Source organism: Strigops habroptila, chromosome 9 (genome assembly GCF_004027225.2).
Source record: "Strigops habroptila isolate Jane chromosome 9, bStrHab1.2.pri, whole genome shotgun sequence".
In the NCBI taxonomy this organism is placed as follows: domain Eukaryota; kingdom Metazoa; phylum Chordata; class Aves; order Psittaciformes; family Psittacidae; genus Strigops; species Strigops habroptila.
In genome coordinates this window covers 2,707,924-2,719,874 of record NC_044285.2, presented here as the reverse complement: position 1 = coordinate 2,719,874, position 11,951 = coordinate 2,707,924, and the positions used below count along the sequence as shown (strand labels likewise).

At 41.9% G+C, this 11,951-nt stretch overlaps 1 protein-coding gene across 3 annotated transcripts; it reads right to left on the bottom strand.

Annotated features, from left to right (window-relative positions):
- Positions 1 to 50: 50 nt before the first annotated feature.
- Positions 51 to 11,753, bottom strand: INTS14 (integrator complex subunit 14). Of its 3 annotated transcripts, none has more exons than XM_030498386.1 (12): positions 11,707 to 11,753; positions 11,022 to 11,288; positions 9,577 to 9,684; positions 7,784 to 7,939; positions 6,319 to 6,437; positions 5,743 to 5,885; positions 4,075 to 4,167; positions 2,861 to 3,005; positions 2,494 to 2,627; positions 2,271 to 2,389; positions 1,826 to 1,891; positions 51 to 914 (listed from the first exon to the last, which is right to left on the bottom strand). In XM_030498386.1, exons 2-12 carry the CDS (start codon positions 11,241 to 11,243, stop codon positions 663 to 665), a joined length of 1,557 nt encoding a protein of 518 aa, XP_030354246.1. In that variant the 5' UTR covers positions 11,244 to 11,288; positions 11,707 to 11,753; the 3' UTR covers positions 51 to 662. The 3 variants fall into 3 exon arrangements, with proteins under 3 accessions (XP_030354246.1, XP_030354245.1, XP_030354247.1); XM_030498385.1 differs by having other exon boundaries at positions 11,395 to 11,740; XM_030498387.1 differs by lacking the exon at positions 11,707 to 11,753 and adding an exon at positions 11,643 to 11,661.
- Positions 11,754 to 11,951: the final 198 nt, after the last annotated feature.

Below are 11,951 nucleotides of genomic sequence, written 5' to 3'. Positions count from 1 at the left end.
TGTTTTAGGCCACACAGCCTAGTTGCTATGAAAGTGGAACATAATCCAAGTTAAATTTTAATGAAGAATTACTCTTTATTAATATTACACAAATAAAAAACACGTCTCACAAGATTTCAGTTACTTTCACAAGCATAAGCACTGCTATGCAAGTGGTAACTCTCATTAGGGCAGTACAGACTGACGTTCAAGTCGGGCATAAAATCAGAGACAACACCCTGTAATTAGCTGTTTATCTCATCTTGCACAGTGATTCTCACACGTTTTCTTTGGACTAATCAAGTCACTGTATAAAGTACAGTAGCTGCCTTTTAGGATACTTTTACCAGTGATTTCCGTCATGTAGTAACTGCGTTTTGGGGAGGCCAAAAGCCATGAGCAGTCTGCTGCCTGATGGCATTTTCTTTCCTCTCATGTACTGAGTAACTTCCACCCATCATCCAACACAGTAACTGACTTTGGGATGCTTTCTACTGTTTCCAGGTCTGACTAAAGCCCCCGCAAACTAGCTATATTTCTTTAGAGAGCACTGATGCAGGTAAGGGACCCCATTTTGAGAGGAAGTTCTCCAAACAGTAATTAAACATGCCCTAGAAGTAAGCAGGGCAAGAAAATTCGAACCACTTGAGTGTTAATCTATAGAAGTTCCCCAAATGGAGACTTCACATTCTTTCAGTGGTGCTACTGGAAAAGTCTGTCTGGAGTGGAGCAATGTTATGATCATAGGCAGCATATTCCGACGCTCCAGTACTTGCCACTTTGAGCTGCTGAGCAGCGTGTGTGAGCTGAAAGGCTGCGTCGGGGTGAGCCGTGTCAGGAAGCAGAGTGCACTCCCGTTCCAGCATGTCTGCCACACCTTTCAGGAGGTCCAAAAAGCCAAAGGCCAGAGCTGCCTTTCGTAAGCGATTCAGTTCCTGCAAAGAAGGAAAAAGCCTTTTAAAGCCACTGTAAGGCTCTCCATAAAAAGTGGTTTCTTGCTGCTTTTTTTAAACGCAGGCTTCTTCACTTAAGAGGAAAATAACCTGAGTGATCAATTCAGCTGCTGGAAACTGCTCAACTGCTCATGAGGTAAAAGTGCTTTAGGGCTGAAGATGATAGTGGCACAACTGAACAGCTGGTTTGCCCTTGATTCCTTCCTATAAATTTCCACTTCTCCCTTTTGTGCTATTGTACCTGCCTGTTTTGGCTGTGTCCCAGCTGAGGTGGCCTCCAACTTAGGCTTCACTGACTGCAGCCTTTAACCACAGTGTCCAGCAAAATGCATATATATATATTGATTTTCTTCACTATGGATTGACCAGTGCTTATTCACTCTTGAAGTCTCTGGGGCTACAATATCAAACTGCTTCAGCACTAAACTTACAAGAGGAACAACAACTGCCTCCAGCTACAGTCTAGATCATGGATTATTATAATGTGGCCACATGTGCCTGGAATTTTGTCTTTCTCCACTTCAGTTGTAGAAAAAATACAGGAGACATTTTCAGACTCGGAACTATGTTGGTATTTCTGTCTGATGCCAGTTTCTGCCTGGACAACAGCACAAAATCTGCAAAGAAGTTCACCATGGAAATAGCAGGGATCATGAAACCTGACATGTCTATGCCACCCTGGCAGAGAATGTGGTGGCAGGAAACCAGACTCCCTTGTCTAACCTTAACTAGTCTGTAAAATAGGCCCAGGATGTCTCCTTTACCATGTATATTTTTGCAGAGCCCTACAAGTCTGCACAGAACATACCACTGACACAGGCAGTAAGTGTTCCCCTGTCAAATACACCACTACTGCTCTGGATCAAACTTGGGCCACCTGAAACGTTACTCACTTTATAGAAGGTTTGAGTTTTTTCTGGGAGTTTCCTTGCATTTCTCAGGATCTTCTGTACATCCGTCTGCAGGAAAGAAAAACAAATACCTAAAACTCTTGGCAACTGCTGGGGAAGCTGCAGAAAAAACCCTCAACTATTTACTAATAAATGACCCTGACCACTGACAAGACTGCAGCACACAAAGGCTCCAACAAATGGTCATTATACTAAATCCAATAAACTAAGCCAGATGCTACACTGGAGACACAGTTTCATTAAACGAGTTATGCTTTCTGATTGCATTTTAATCATGATGTTTTAAAGAGACAGTGTTTATTAAACTGAAAGAAAAGCAATAAAGCAATTGCATTAAACGGACAAGACACACACAGACTCCACTTTGCTGGTAAGATGGCTACTGCTGATCAAAGCAAAGCATCGAGTCCAAAACTCATCTCATTACCTGGAGGCCACTTGGTTTAATCCATACGGTAACATTCTGTGCGTAGCTGCGTTTGTTCTTGGGTTGCAAGGGGAAAGGGCTCTTATTGTCATCCTCTCCATAAGGATTTTCTTTTGCATCTGGGAGAAAAAAGAAAATAAACAGACTTAACAACTAAGATTTGCCAAGATCCTTCTCACAACACTGAATGTGTAAGAGTTACTCAGATGAGCATGACCAGTACCTGAAATGGGTCCAAGCTGTGCCATCTTCCCAAGCCATGGAAGGGGCTCAGGACCAGGTTCAAAGAGTGACATCATGAGGTTTGATTTCTTCTTGCTGTCAGCTTGTGAATAGAGCATTCCATACCACTCCGGCCTATTGAAAAGAGCAAATCCCAAAGGCTGAATTCTTTGCCTAAAATTTGCTGCCCTCCCACTGTGTGGAGTATCATTATTTGCAATTTCTACTGGCAGAAACATATCCACAATTAAAACCATACAGCTTTGTCTAGCAGTGCAGAGCTCTGTACAGAACACAGACATAAATAAGAATAATTTACAAATAAAACAAAGTAAGAGATTTTTTCAGGCAGACATCCAGTTCCATACCCCAACTGGACGACAGCCACCATGCCTTCCACTTTCAGACTGCCATGTAATAAAACACAGAAGTTGGGGATTTTCCCAGCAATCTGATTAGCTGAATTCTCATCTTCGGTGTCATCTGTGATCCCAGGTCCCACCTCATCACCTTCTGGGGAAGAATAAAGGCAAACAAAGAGACAACATGAGAATAAATTCAAACACATGAGTTCCATTTCCCTGACACCATCCTGTATGTTCTACCATACGAGAGCTAATTAATACTTTTGTAGAACAAACAGCTGCTAAATGGACTGTTTGGGCAAAGCAGCACTATAATGTTATATCAATATTCCACTGCAACCTACTCACAGAACAGTTACCAAAAAACTGCAACTAAAACCTCAGCTTTGAAGAAACTATAAGTGAAACGAAACAGCACGAAGGGTTTGGCAACAAATACAGGTCTGTCTCTGAACCAAAAGCAGCCTGAATTTCAAGTTTGCCTCCCGTGCACAGTTTGTGGCCACTATGAGAAACTGACTTTGTTTTAGCAGCTAGAATACAGCTGTGATTTAACTGTTAATATCTTCTAAGGAGAAAGGCCCAGCAGAGTAAGAGTGTTAATACAGAGATGAAAGCCTATCTGGAGCTTGCTTTCTTCTTTATCAAGAGAAATCTCACTTTCTCTTTGCTCTACTCCGAGGTCATGAGAAAAGGAGATATCCTTCTTACCAGAGGCTGATGCACTCAAGTAGCTGCAAGTCAGTAACTTGCTGCTTAACCATCCTCAAAGCCTACACCAGTCATTTGTGTTGATACAATATCCTTGGCCCCACTGAGCAGCAATTAATGCTCAAGAACAAGTGAGCAATCTGGTTGTGATTAAGATCAGATTTTTCACAACAACAAATCATTCTGAGAACCAATTAGATGCAGGTGTTAAATATTCATCTTGCACCACAGATTTTATGGCCCATGATTATATTTAGCTTTAAGTGTAGCATGTTCTATTAATAATGATGCCATAAGGATATTGTTCCCTCTATTAAATTTCTAAAGAACACAGTATTCAACTAAAGAGTTCAAGGTTTTAATTTTAATGTAACCACACAAACATGTCTTTAGAGGCATCTCCCATTTTGATAAAGAAAAAGACCTGTTCTTCCAGCCTAAATCACCATAGACACTACAAGGGAAGCTTAAAGCAGATTTTGCTAAAAGAAACAAAACTTGCTCACCTCTGTTAAGTGCAATGGGCAGAACCAAGTGTCTGGACAAGACAGGAGGGCTAGAAATGTCAGCTATATCTACAAACCCAACAATTTCTAGATCTGTGGGGAAACAACAGGTGTAAGTCAGATTTGGAAATGGCTGTATTCAGAGTCAATTTAACATTACCACTTCTTCTACCACTAAGTTTTCTGAAGCAGTGACAAGAGGTAGCACAACAGAGCCCCAACCTTGACTGGGGTGTCTACCAAACATTCATAGAGTAATACACTTTAAGATGAGAACATAACTTTCATCACACTCATACTGCTGTCCATGCAAGGCAAATACAGAATAGTGCACATTGTTTTTTACACTGTAGACAATCCACTGCCATTTTATAAATTCAAAATAAGAGAAAACAAAGGACTAAACCAAATCCAGCCTGTTTTGCAGCTGGAACTGGGGAGCACGGGCTTCTCCTTGACAGCCCAAGTGAAGGACCTGGCTCAAAGGCAATTCAGTTGATTTTTCTCATAGCTGAATAATGAACACTTGATTAAAGCCATGGAGGAATTCAGGGGCTGAGTACACTATAGGCTGCATTTTAATGCACACAGAGCAAAATTTCCTTTATGCAAATTCCTATCTTTGGTGTGATAAGAGGAACTGTAGGGCTGAATGCAACATAAAACCTCCCTCATCAAGGCACACTGCAGGCTCATTTTCTTTGCTTTTGCTATTTTGGTACAGACACACTCATTCCTATTTAAACCCTACGCAGCTACAAATAAGAAGTGATCACACCCCAAATGAGAAATGTTTTTTTTCCCTCTTGCAGATTTAAAAACCCTAAACAAATCAAGGCAATGCTGGTGGCAGGAATTTCTGGGTTGCAGTTCCCTTCCTTGCAGAATTTTACCGCTATTGTATCCTTATTCAGATGCAAGCTGTGCACATTTTGTTGATGAACACAGGAAAAAAGGAAGTCTACAGGACAAATGCAGGAAATTAAATTGCCAGAAGAGCTAGAAGCTCACAAAAAAGCAATTATCCAAAAGGACACCTGGGCATACGATCTAACCAAGCTGCTCTCTTTGCAATTCCCAAATAGCTCTAAGCCAGCAGGAACTCCCATCACCTGCCTTGCTGATTTAGCCACACTGGGCTGTTGAGGGTGCCAACCTTTCAAGAGCCACAGCACCTGACTGGAACAACAACAAAATGCCTGTGTCCAAGTGCACTGCTGAGGAGCTGAGGGCAATTCTGATGCTACAGCTCAAACTTAGTTCTTAAGGCACAGCAGTGAAGGTCAGTGTATTCTCTCCCAGATGTGTACATTGCCATTTGCACGTCACAGGCATGGGCTATCTGCAGTGTCCGCTAATGGGAGGGCTGAGAAAGAGTTTCTCTGCACAGTTGTGTTCTAAAAGATCTTAGTATTGGTAAGAAGTGCCAGGATGACAGACAACCTATAAAGACAGAGATTTCCTAAATCTCAGCCTTTACTTGTGCCCTTTTGCAAGGTACACATGGCTGAAACAGGATGATGTTCTTAATCCCTTGTGCCCCATATACCAAAAAATTACACAGTCAGCAATTGATCCTTGCAGAGAGAAAGTGGATGAAACAGTAACTGTACATGAAAGTTAGAAATTGAATGGACTTCAGTAAAAAAGCAATCAAAGATTTATTACCTGTATTAATTGCTTTAGGAATGGGGTCTATTTCCTCATCTATAATGAAAGGTTCTGGTCTGGGAAATACTTGCACATCAGATGTTAAGTGGCCACACTTGAGAACAGCATGGAATGGTGTATAAGCCAGGTCTATTAGCTTTCTAGAACATGATCAGTTATTATTAAGGAAAACATAAGACATATCAAATGAAAACAGTTTGTCTAAAGCATATTAACTTAGATCACAAAACTTTTTTCAACTACAGTTAACTCACTAGTTCTGGCATTGCTGAATTACAAAACAAAGCAGCGTATTATCACACTGATGGCAAACTAATAGCAGTTGTGGAAATTAGTACCTTCTATCTGCCAATCATAAACAGATGCTAGGATTTGGTTACATAAGGATTAAATAATAAATATTGACCTTAACCAGTGAAGGTCAAGATGAAAATACAGTTAAGAAGATCATAAACTAAAAGGAAAAGTTTAATTACAATACTCACATGATCAGATTTCTTATTATATTTGTTTTCATTTACAGATACTAACTGGAAACCTTCACCCAGGTGTATTATCTACAAGTCTACTAACCCAAACATCGACTGCACGTTCTTCAGGCAAAGGGGTCCATCAATGGTGAAAATCTGCCCTTCCCCATTGTTCAAATCTATGAGCCGCTCCAGGCAGTCCAAGGAATCTGTGCTCTGAAGCTGTAAAAAAGGAAAGTGAAATGTTTTGTGTCGAGTTTTCTTTTTACTCTCTTTTTATGAACCAGTACGTTTTCAGAAAATACACACGACACAGCAAAGAACCATCTGACTGGATGGATGCTCTGATGATTTCTTGTTATCTCCTTTCTGAATAAACCAACATTCTTGGTCTCTCTTTCCCAGGAAATGTGCTCCTTATGTTGCATTTACATTAGACCAGATGCAGCGTTTGGCCTAGTAACAAATCACCACCAAATATCTCGAGTTGGAAGACACCCATTAAGGATCATCGAGTCCAACTCCCAGTACATTACTTTAGCATGTTAGGTTCTGCTTTGAAAGCAGGTTAAGCAACCAGAAATCCCAGAAGCTCTCAGTCTCCAAGAGCACAGGAATGCCTTATATCTAATACAACCTGTTATTGGTAATGATACGGTTCCAGCTCCTTTGGGATAAGAACATTTTTAGGAGGGAAGGCAGATATAATTCTTTTTGAGAAGTTCTTAGAGAATGCCTGTGAGAGCACCTAGATTTATCACTAATGAAGATTTTAAACATTTCCCCAGTTATTCTGATGTGTAAACAATGCTTCAATCCAGCTTAATCAAGAAGATCATCCTTGATAGTGACCTTGAAGCTGAAATATCTATTGCACACACAAGCAGAAAATCCTTCCGAGATGGAAAGAAGAATAGAGGGGTCAAGTCAAAAGCAATGCTATTAATAAAACCTAATCTAAGGAACTTTAGCCTTCTTTTTAAACATTTTTCCTTCAACAGAATCCTAAGTACTGTGAAGAGTTTTAAAGCTGGTATTCAAAGGTAGCTGAAGAGAAAGCAAACAGTCACCTTTCCTTCAAAACTAAGGGAAGTTGGTTTGAACACTGGCTGGGAGACTTCAGAATTCTGCTCATTCACATCTCTACAAAAAGCTGTCGTTGGTTTAAGTGTCGAGCATCTTTGCAATAGAAGTAATTTATTCAAGAATTTAATTGTAGATTAAGAAAAGCCCCAAAAGCATTCAATGTCATTAATGCAGTAAAGGTAATAATATAAACAGACAAATACAAATTGTATAATATTCCCCAGGGAGAAACTGGCATGATTTATAAAGATAATGATAACAATGCAATAGTAGTAGATAATAACAGTGCAATAATAAACTTTAAAAAAGATACTACCATTGTATTTCACCAAATAACAAACACTTAAGCACCGGAATATCAACTAAAGTTTAAAACCAAGCACAAGAACATCAAAGTATGTTTTGTGCTGACCTGATCATTAGTTCAGAGAAGACCATTAATTATCCAGTGCAACAAAGAAGGTACGTGTTAAAGACATCACCTCTTCGAGATTTGCCATGCACATGACATACAACTTGGATGGGAAGGGGAAGGGCAGTGGAAAGCGGTTGTTTTCACTCCGCTGGTTGTGAGTAGCTAGTGAGTGCCTCAGGGAGCCTCTGCCGATGCCCAAGCAGCCATCAGTGACAAGAACAACCTTGAATGAAAGAGGATGGATTAGCAATTTCAAGCAAAGACACATTTCTATCTGCAGAGGGCAACTACACACCAACACATTCCAGCAGCCTTCCTAGCAGCATGCACTTCTATACTGAAAATCCCTGCTCACATGAGATTTCCTCCATGGAGATGGAGAAAGAATAGCAAGTAAAATTTCCAGAAACAGGTACATAAAGGAGAAATTGAAGATTTAACCACTGCAATTTAAACTATATGCACGGTAAATACACACTTTGTTGTAATTAAGCAATTAGATGGAAGATCAAACCCATTTCTTCCGCAGAATCTGGAGGGCAACTCAACTTCCACTGCAAGCCACAGAAGCCATACAAAAGGTTGTATTAGTCACCCTGATTCTTTGCAAACATACAACTGCAGTTTGCTCACATTTTGCAACAAAACTATCAAAGCTAAAATGTGTATTTTTCCATTCAGCTGCACGTCCAAAGTCACTCATTGTGGAAACCTGCACTAATAGGTTACGCTGCTTAATGGAACTATTTACACTCAGCAGAGACCCTACAGAGTAGTAAAATAGCTGCTCCTGCAACACTGCACAGCAACAGCAGGTATTATTTTTGGCTGAGAGGTAAGGAAAATCAAATCCAATTGAAACTCAATGTGCATCTGCTACATCCAGATTTGTATTCTCTCTTCATCCTCAATCTCTCTCTTTTGCAGTCTCTTCAGTTTCCATCTGAACTGCTGCTCTCCAGTGATGTTTTTCTCCATTACAAGATTCTGCACAGTACATTCCCCACTACCTTTCCTCACCCCATCACCTGAAGTTCCAGTAAAATGAGCCATGACACAAATGAGAGCCCAAATTGTTGCGGTCTAATCTATGCTTAGTTCTTACATCTTTCTAGTTTTTCGCTTTGAATGTCTGCTTTTCCAAGGTGCCTTTTATCCTTGTTAGATTATGAAGCACTGCTTAGCAATGAACCACTATCCTTTTTCTCCTTAAGGAATACTGCTTGAGACAACTTCCTAGTTCACTGAGCTGCAAAATTACTGACCTTAAATCCTAACTGAAAGACTAACAGGCTCTTAAGTGTCTCAGCAAACAGAGGGCTGAAAGCAAATTCAGAAGGCTGAGAGCTGCAAGGGGTGAATGGAGTGTGTGAGCAGATGCATGTCAAATGACTCATTTGGGAAAGAAGACAGTTCAAAACACACTCAGCAGCAGTCCCATGCTGTTGCTTGAGATCTGGAACAGTTACAAACCCTGGAAACCATGAGGCACTGAAGCAGAAAGGTTACTGTATGTGTGACTATACCCTTTCCAAACTGAGTGAGGCTCCTGGGATGGAAGATTACACCCAGATCAAATGCCAAGCCTGCAAAATAGCACTATGGGGACAGATTTTGTGATCCACTCCACTACAACAACACGCTGGCCAGGAAGCAGCCTAGTTTTTTGCTGCTATTTTAATAAAGACCAACTTCTCTTCATATTCCAGATACATCCAAAATACTAATTCTTTGTCTTCCTGCAGCGCCAGTGTGCCTGAGAATATCTGAAGTTTTCAAATTACATTCACATTTCTATCTGTAATTTACAGGGAGTACCAAGTATAAGCTAGAACCTAAGAACAGTGAAATGAGTCGTACCTGGCAAGGAATTGCTGCGCCCCATTCCTGCTGGACAATATTGCAAACCCCCAGCAGAGCTGACTCTAAACAGGTTTTGTCATAGTCATCCATGTTACTCAGGGCCTCCTGAAAAGACAAACACCACTGTCACTGCTGGGGGAAATGTCCAAGAAACGTAATTAGAGAAGTTATTAACTAGAAAAGTTATTCACGGTTCTGTGGCGAGTCTGTATGTTTGCTTTGCATCATAACAAAACTGCACTGTTACACAACGCAAAGTTCTTATATATGACCTGCAAAACTAGAGAAAAGAAAAAAAGATATAAGAAATAATGAATGGTATCATGAGACAACAATGACAGCTGACTTTGAAGGAACTACAGTATCTTAAACACAGCTCTTTAAGAGAAAAAATTCTTTGCATGTCTCAAAGAAACAGTAAACTCAAAATCTGAAGCGATGCCTAACATGAAACATTCTGCTCAGTAAATCCTCCCAGGTATCGGATTCCTGAAACTTTATTCAGGAAGCAGAGCTCAAGGAGCATGTCTCACAAAAACTCTTTGGCAGAGAGAGTAACGGAATCCAAAATGCACATCTGCATCCTGTTTCTATAACCATAAACCAGCTTTTCTCCTTAAAATGAAGAATTCACGCTTAACCCAGCATCATAAGAAGGGTACAGCTGTAAAACTAACATGCTAGAGGAGCTGGGCTGGATTCCTGGCTTTCAGAAATTCCTCAAATGAACTCTTAGGGAGACAAAGAGAATGCACTGGCTTCATCTACAAAAATGCAAACTTAACAGAGAATATCTTTTAAAATCTGTATGTTCCAGAAAAGACAAACCCAAAACATGGTGCCTTGTGACAGCAACATGTCATTTTATCCTGATATTATATATGATACTTAGATACCTCTGTACAATTTTTACTTTCAGTGCCTTACTGAAGTCATGTGAAGTTTCACTCTTGGACTTTCTCCTTCCCATTTTCTCCCATCACATCTGTGAGGCCTAAAATCACTTATTCACATTCTCACCCTGCTCCAACTGCTACATACCCTTAAAAGCACCTTCTCTCTACCAAATCACTTGACTCAAAACCTTTCTAAATGGTCCTGTCTGTTGCATCAGTTATCAAGAGTAAGTCAACAACTACAGACAGGAACATGACTGTCACAGAACAACTTTAAGGGCTTCATCAGGGCGCCCTTTCCTCTATCCCTTCTTTTAACTTAATTAGCCACACTCCAGTGGTGACCTGCAAAGTAGATAATGTAGCAAAATGTTTCAAATGCACTGATTTCACCTATTCCTAAAATAAGGATAAACACTCAATTCAAGACAATATGCACAGCATGACATGAAATCACTCAATTTCACTATGATTTGACAACATGCGTGGGGCTTTGTTTTGTTTTCACATTGACAACTTAGTGCTTGTGTGTTTCAGGCACCCTACCTGAAGCGTGTTGTAATCTCTCGTAAAGGGCACCATCAGCTCCCAGAGCGACGAAAACACCACCAAGGCCGTGAACTCCAGCTTGTAGTTGGTTGCCATGTGCTCAAACAGCATGGTGAGGCCATGGACAGCCAGGTGCTTCCGCTGGTACTCCTCAGAGCCCTCCACCGACACCGGCCGTGTCATGGAGAGCGACACGTCCATCACCACCACGGTCGGCATGATGAGCTGCTCCTCTCTGCTACCGACGTGGACAACTGTGATCCCCTGCGTGGAGGAGGAAGGAAAAGGCCACACATGATTACTGAAGCTGCAGTTATGGAGCGATGCATCTCGCCCTCTCACACTGTGAGGTGGGGGAAGCGACAATTACCCTTTTGCCCACCCAAACGTGGGATTTAGCACCGATGAAGCCAATAGATCTGCTCCTCAACCACACGCAGCATAACCAACCGGCTGCACAGGCCTGGAAACGGCGAGCGCGGCCGTTTGAGCCTCGATGGGGGAACGGGAGCAAGAGTGGGGCTCCGGGGCCGAGGGGAGCTCCCGGCCGGGAGCCAGCCCGCCCTCCCTTCTCGCCCTCAGCGCCGCCTCCCCGCGCAGCCTTCCCCGGGGACAGACCGGGGCGTTCCGGGGGGTGAGCGGGGAGTGAGGCGGGCGGCGGAAGAGAAACGGTGCGGCTCACCCCGCTGCCGCCGCGCCGCCATGGGTCCGTCACAGAAAGCGTCCCTCCGGAGCGCCGCGGCCGAGGCGAGAAGGGGCCGGGTCGCGCCAAGGCCGCGTCTCCACACAAGGTCTCGGAGTGGGAAAAAACGGTGTTTTCGTGAGGAAAAGGAGGAAAAGTCTGTGATAATGCACCTGTTAAGGAAAGCAGCTCAGTTAGATGCCAGTGTGGTGGAAAAGTACCGCCAAGGTAAAAAAGAATTCTGT

What these genes read in the sequence shown, in the direction of transcription:
- INTS14 (XM_030498386.1), bottom strand. Translation starts at nt 11,243, where the DNA reads ATGCCGACCGTGGTGGTGATGGACGTGTCGCTCTCCATGACACGGCCG. An exon ending in GCCCATTGCACTTAACAGAG is followed by an intron (nt 3,006 to 4,074) that starts GTGAGCAAGTTT and finishes ATTCTTCCCCAG; the next exon opens with AAGGTGATGAGGTGGGACCT. An exon ending in GTGGCTGTCGTCCAGTTGGG is followed by an intron (nt 2,628 to 2,860) that starts GTATGGAACTGG and finishes TCTTTTCAATAG; the next exon opens with GCCGGAGTGGTATGGAATGC.